The sequence below is a fragment of the Lepisma saccharinum genome, chromosome 1, assembly GCF_977018435.1.
Source record: "Lepisma saccharinum chromosome 1, izLepSacc3.1, whole genome shotgun sequence".
Taxonomy (NCBI): Eukaryota; Metazoa; Arthropoda; class Insecta; order Zygentoma; family Lepismatidae; genus Lepisma; species Lepisma saccharinum.
In genome coordinates, this window is record NC_139229.1 from 126182681 (window position 1) to 126190134 (window position 7454).

General features: G+C 36.8%; 1 protein-coding gene across 4 annotated transcripts in view; it reads left to right on the forward strand.

Moving 5' to 3' along the window:
* Positions 1-5527, forward strand: part of LysRS (Lysyl-tRNA synthetase) — a 32316-nt gene extending 26789 nt beyond the window's left edge. For 2 of the 4 annotated variants that reach the window (XM_083138385.1, XM_083138387.1), the window contains one exon: positions 4381-5527. In XM_083138385.1, coding sequence (XP_082994511.1) covers positions 4381-4476 — 96 coding nt within the window. In that variant the 3' untranslated portion in view covers positions 4477-5527. The other 2 variants (XM_083138384.1, XM_083138386.1) reach the window with 2 other exon arrangements.
* The last annotated feature ends 1927 nt before the right edge of the window (positions 5528-7454 follow it).

The following is a 7454-nucleotide window of genomic DNA, read 5'->3' on the forward strand; positions in this document are numbered from 1 at the left end:
ACAGAACACAACTACCGAAAAAGCTTCACTTTTCCATGGAAAACGAAAAACAACAAGTCCCAACCATCCCGTCGTTTTATTGCTTCGGGGTTGCCAGGCAATTTTGCCAAATTTTCAGAAATTTGTAGTTCACAGGTTCCTGTAGCGGCTCTTGGTGAGTTTAGATGACGAGTTTCTAATTTATTTAACATCCGCCTTGAAAATAAATTGGAGAACTTTGTCACATTATCGGGATTTTTTTCAAACGTGCTAATCAAAACATGTAATTAAATCTACATGATGTACTCCACATCATTGTAATCCAAATGTACTTTTCACTAAACTCAGAAAAAATACAACACATTTATACGATAATTTTGCGTGTAACAAGAATCTATAGCCGACTTCCGTGGCTAGCATACCGCATTACAAAGTCAGGGCTCCTGGGTTCGAATCCCGGCATGGGTATGTGTGTTCTTTGTGAGTGCTCTTCCATCAATTTAATTATATCATCGTTCATCCTCATCGTCGTGATTACCGAAAAGTAGCAGAAAGCAACGGTAAATAACAAAAATCAAGCAAGAGTCTGTACATTTTCAGTTACCGATATTTTCTTTCCTCCTTGGAAATTGCGTTATTCATTTCTCTACTCTTATGTCATAAGAGAATAAGATTATGAAATACAGAATGATTTTTTCAACTGTTGGTAATTTTCTATCTTCTGTTAACTTCGTTGCTTCTGGCAACTCTTCATTGTTTACCGTTCTCCAGAGAGAAGGCCAGTTTCGCCTAAGGGGTGAGTTTCGGACGACAAACCCTCCGTCCTCCCAGGCACAGATCCAGCGCGTGTTATTCAGCCAGTTTCCTCGCCTTATACCCCTCGCAGCCGCGCCTGAGAATGCTCTACGTCTCGTAAAGTGGGAGGACGGCGCCCCGCCAGATTTCTCTCGAAGTTCCGTATTCCCCCGCACGGTGGCGTGCAAACTTCGCAATTGTCGCGGAAGAAGGAACGATCTATAAGCAATGGAAAATTTTCAATTCAGACAATGTAAAAGCTAATATATAAATGTTAATGTAATGTTTGTTCACTTGTGGTTACACACGGCAGTGCGGCGTCCGTATCGTCCTTATGAGCGGCCGCCCCTGGTGATATTTGTGCTTAAGGCTTGGCTGGACATTTGTCCAAGAGCAGCAAAGTCGTCGTCTGATGAAATTTCATCTCCTTTCGAAAAATCGCTATGGTATTCCAAAATCTGAAAATTGCGTCTGCTCAAAATTCCTTCTGGAGCATTCATGAGAATCTTAGTGTTGTTTACTTTCACTGTTCTCCAGATATTCGCAAGTTTAGTAGGCTTACATAGCAACAAAACTGTTGTGAATATCGACAACAGTGAAAGTAAAATGCAAGAAGATTCACTTGAATGCTCTAGAAGGAATTCTAAGCAGATGTAATTTTTCATATTTTGGAACAGCAGTTTTTCAGGAGAGGAAATTTCGAAAGTGGCTTCGCTAGCATCGACCAAAAGTCCATGTGAGCCTTAAAACCATAAACAGTGTTAAATAGCTGAGAATGCAAGTGTCACTTATTGCATTGATGTTGTTTGTTCATGCTAATTTTATATTAGCTTTTATACTTGCTCAAGTAGCCTGTGACTCAATTATTTATTCAGAAAATTGTGTGACCATGTTGTGGAATAGTCATGGTCTTACTATCCGGAACCAGAAATAAAATATTTTTGAGTGAGAAATGTACCCATAACATATTCTAGTGAGGGTGAAAGTGTAATGTCTTTAAGTTTGCATTGTTTCAGTTTGAAGACCAGCCATAGCCATAACCATAGGCATGTGCAGACCCTCTGATTGGGGGGTGGGGAGGTGCAAAAGCCTGGAAACTTCAGTCTGGAAAGAAAAACCTAATTTTATCTCACTGTTTTAGTTTTATTGCATTGATGGGTATACGTGTGTGTATGTATGTATGTATGTATGTGTGTGTGTGTGTGTGTGTATATATACATTACATAATTAATTCATCCGCCCCATAATAAACCAACAGAAAAAATGTATAAATTGTCTATGAAATGTGCGCGCTCCTTTGCCTCCAAACCAAACTGTTATAGCAGCAACTGTCTGAAGCACTTGTTGTTCTTACTTCTCTCTCTGGTAATTTACAATGCATTACAGAAAATAAACTGAAAGTGAAGCGAGCAAGAAATTTTTTTCGATTTATTAGGGAGCAAGAAATTTCATGGGACACCATGTTATTCTGTTTTACAATTTTTCTCAATCAGATTGTTCAGCGCCCAGGGACAAGTCCCGCCACTCCCTAGCTATGACTGTGAACTTGACAAGACTGTAAGAAAAGCAGACATTGCAAGCGAAGTGAGGAAGAAAATTTTACAAGATGTACTTTTATTTGTATAAAATTTGAAGTCTAGGGGAAAATTGCCCCCTGCAGGTGCTCCTGGCTGTCTGGAAGAAAAATGCAAGAAAGGCGTGAAAACTAATTGCATCTTGAGTATCGTTTTGTTCTGCTACTCGTAGATTCTGTTAGTCTTGCTTTCTTTTACTTCTATGTTTGCCCATCCCCCTAGAATTTATTTCCTTCCAAGGTTTGAAAAAGGCAATGCCCCCCTGGCACCTTGTGATTATGTCACTGCACCCCCTTCCCCCGTTGTTGCATTGAACTTTCCTTGGCTTCAGAATTCTTCATTTTCTTTAAGAGCATAATATTGTTTAATAACAGCGATAAGATTCCTCTACACTAAATTTCTAGGTGAAAGTATAATAATAATGCAGGTGCATGGAACGTCTGGAAGGGGGGCAAGGATGGCTACACCTCCCCCTTCGAAAATGAATGTCAACCTAAAAGTATATATGTCACACATACAATTTGATTTTAGTCATAGTAATTTACGTTAATTATTATGTAATGGGGACGCAGAAATGCGATAATTTCAAATTCAATAGATGTTTTTTGAGGGGCAGCATTATTAGCAGGGTAATATGCCCCCCCCCCCCCCCCCCCCGTGCACATGCCTATGGCCATAACATAATGAAAATTCCATAACTCAAAATGCAATTGTTATGGTAACACATGCTAAATGGCTATAATCTTAAATTAGGTACAGAAGAATAACCATAACCTATTGTCATTATAAGTATCTTGCGTGGTAGGATAATATGGATATCGGACTGTAGCATATTCCATAGAATTACAGTGTAATTTCTTAAAAGTTGAAAGTAACATTTCCTCAAGTGATAGCAAATTATATTTGAATGCAAACTTTAAAACAGTAATGTTAATATTCCATTATTCTGAATTTCTTCAATACCCAAGTTCCGATACTTGCAGACCTCTGTAAATGTATCATTCCAAGGCAGGATTAACTTTGCTCTTCTTTTCAACGTGTTTACTCTTCTTCCATTGAATGATCTGAACATGCTACTTCTTGAACAGATTGTGATGGATGCCTTCTTTGTTACAGGATACTATGATTGCGCCAGGATATGTGCTCTCAGGTCCCAGGAGACCTTTAGCTGAATCTGCATTTTTGCGGGATTTCTACTCCTTGAATTCAAAATCAAATTGGAAATAACTTTGCCATATATTAATGGGATCTTATTGAATTTTTAGATAGCTGGGAGGAATGCCTTTGTTGTTGTTTGCATGAGATGTGCAGTTTTACTGGGAGATATGGAGAGATACAGGGTTGAATGAAAAGTTCTTAACATTAGCAGGTGTAGAAAGACTTGCAACACTGATTAGTTTATTGTGCATTTACGTTTAGGAATAGAGATCCTGGTTTTAGAATTGTATACAATTCTTGTATACTGTGTGTGGTATCCAGAGGAAGTTGCATGTTTCTAATCAGTCTTATTGAAATAAGAAGTAACCCCCTCCCTCCTAAAAGGCATGAGCACACGTGTAGTTTTATTTCTAGATCATTTTGATTTCAGAAAAGCTTTCATTTGTTGGTATTGGAAAGTTCTTAAATAAGTTTAACTACATTTTTGCTGAGATTTATTGGATCTCCATTATTGGATCACACTGGTTGACAATACAACTATGAGAGGAGAGGTGGGTTATTTAATGTTAACTCCTGTCAAAGGGGGTCCCCGAGTTCAATTCCTTGTCCAGGCATGTTGCAAAGTTCATATCCCAGTATAAATTGCAGATACACAGTCCATTGAGATAGTCCCACATAACCTAAAGTGGACTTTTATTGCTATGCATTATTTGTCACAAGCCAGATTTTTCATTCAACCCTTCAATGTGTAATTGGGATTCAATTTTAACACTTTTGGGATGTCGTTATAACATAAGGGTCATTTATTTTGTGCTGCATGTTTGTGTCAATGTGTTAAGTCTCGTGGGGTGACGACAATATCTGTCCTTTGCAGGAGGTTCTGTTTTTCCCAGCCATGAAGCCAGACGACCCAACTAAATACAAAGAGGAAGGTGAAAAAGATGCACTCGTAAATGGAGCAGAGCCCTAACACCGTGTACGTTGAATTAGTGAATAAGGATTCAAATGGTACAGACATTGAATTTCAGTGTGTAGAAGCAGATCATTATAATTGCACTATGTGCAAATATGTGACTTTACACGATGCCTGCGTTCACATAAATTTAGCTTTAAAAAATCTTGCATGAAGGAGGTTGTAGTTGGCTCTTATGTGAATGCACTAACCACTTTTTTACCCATCGCAAGATCCTGGGTTGGTTAAATTATCTTTAGGAGGAGAGTACGCCTTGAATTAATTTATTCCTGCTCATATAAGAAAGATCTGTAAGTTTGTGACAGAGTTTAAAAACAGATGGTACAAATACTGTTAAATACAATTCTTTGCATAAATAAACAATTCCATATTACTTGCAGTCGTCACAATTGGCTGTCTGTGTTAGGTAGATAAATGATGATCTGCTGGATAAGCTTAAAATTAACAGCTTCAGAGCCAATTAAAATATTTTTCACTAATAACATGGAATTATTTTAATTTTATGCAATGATTTGAAGGAAGACCTGCTTTTAATGCAATGTAAAATATTTGTTTTAATTTATGTATACTTAAATACAAAAGATTCATAAATGCTTCCAGTAACACCAACCTGTACTTACTTGACTACTTGTTCATATTCGAGATTGGAGGAAAAGGCAAGCTCTTGCTGTCTTCCCAAACCATTTTACTATGAGTACCAGTAACATTAAAAACCAGAGCTTGAGCTTTTAATTAGCTTTCTTCACTATATTGCACAAGAGCAAAGAGATACCCTGATTTGACTGTACTTTTAAGTGAACCTAAACAAACTATGGATGATCTTTGTTCATTGTATATGTACCTCAACACAATAAATATTTTAGATTTATCTCTTGTAAAGCACTGTTAGTATTTTAAGCAGTTTCCGCCTGCAATATTTAATAATGATTATTTCCACGTGGAAATAGTTACCGTTGTGTATTTATTTATTTATTTCATAACAAGAAAATGTGGTATGTTTATAGTTCTGTTGTGTGTAAAGCAGATATAATAAAGATGGTGACAGTAACTAAGTGTGTGAGATTTTTCAGAACTGTTATACAAATACCTTATGTATTAAGTTGACAGCATTAAAAGTAACACATTGTTTTTAATTAGCATGTTTTGGTTCTATGTGAAACAAAAGTATTAAAGGGCAAAAAACATAACTGTACAGTCTTCCCACCAGTCTCTGCTGAGTCCCATGGATGCTGTTGCCAATACACTCGGGTCATATGCTTCACTCAACACCACAAGATACAAATCTTCCATGTTGTTTTAGCCCTACAGCACCAGTGAGAGGGAAAAGTCATAACAGAAGGCATTGCCTGTTTCAACAGGAGTGTGGCAACAGCGATGGCAAGTTTTTCCGGTGTGGTCAGTTCTTGCTGACACAGCCCCATACTGTGATTATTCTCTTGACAGGAATATTGTACAGTGATGCCTTTTGTCCTATAGTAAATGCCAGTGCAGACTACTGGTGTTTTTTTTTTGTGAGCAATTGTGGTTTTCAGAATACGGGACAATAATTCAATGTTGCAGGTATATAAATGTTGTGGATGATAAAGTTATATTGAATTCACAAGCAAATTACATATCTTTGCAAAATTAAAAAACTGCAACTGTTTAATCAAGAAAAATATACTTAACAGAAGAAATAGAAAAATATTTTGCTCATGAAGTTGAAAATTACCTTCTTGTTTAATTTCATTATCTTAATTTATTAAAATACTTTATTGTACATAGATACCAGCAAAGAGTAAAATCATGAGTAAATAGTTCTTTTGCTTCCGTAATCCCTAGAAATATTCAGCACTTAAATTAAGTCGCAAATCTTAAAAGTTTTTCTTTGTTATTAAATCAAGTGTAATGAAATTTAATTTTTAGTGCTTTATTGTAACATTTTCTAAAGAGTATAAAACAAGAAAGAAATAAAAGATTCCAGTTTTATTTAATAACACACATCCAAAATATTGCGATCACTAATTTGCTATAACAAGACATTAGGGACAACGAGGGCCTCCCCGATGGTGCAGTCGTAGTGTCATTGCCTTGTAATCAAGGGGTCCCGGGTTCGATACCTAGTGGAGGCGCATGGTGGTTCAGATCCCACTTTAAAGTGTAGGTCGTCCCGATTAGCCTTTTTGTTCATACAGTGGACTTAAAGCACCAAATCAATCAATTAGGAACAAAGAATGATATTTTTACTATGGAAGTTTGTTTTATACTTTGTCTTAGGGTTAGTGGCAGTTGTTCTATACTAGCATGTAGTGTTAATTGGACTGACTAGTGCTTTTACTTTACCTATTCTAACACAATGTTTTGAGAGAGGAGTACTTCTCTTGTCTCCAGTTGAACCAAACTTATTAGGAACCTCAGCATGTAATTTATATTTGGGAGGAGGGTAGGTAAGCACATAACTGTAAAAGTTTTGATCAAAGGAAAGGACAAAGGAAAAAGTGTTGGGCAAGAACTTTTTAAGAAGGACAAGATCATGTGGAGAATAAAGCCCCATGCTTGCTGGCTAGAAATTTGATACTGCAGAACACTTAGCTGACACATACTGTGAAACATCAAATTTAAGTTTCCCAGAGACTACAGTGAAATAAAGCTTAAATTACAGGAAACTGTAAAATCTGATTTACACTGTACATACACATATCTTACGATTTTGCATACACTGATGTACTGTGTAGAAATTGATGAGAAATGACCAGGACTCAACCCAGGTCTTTAGCATGCTATACCAAACAGAGCCAGCCATGATCATCATGAAAATTGTACAACACATTTCTAAATTTTAGCTTATCATGATGAGTATAGATGAGAAAGTAGATGAGACCAGCACAAACCATGCCTTACCTAGGATTTAAACCAATGACTCTGGCTTCAAAACATGCTACACTAACCACTTTGTTATGGATGTTGGTCACATAAAGTACATTTGTGTGTATTAT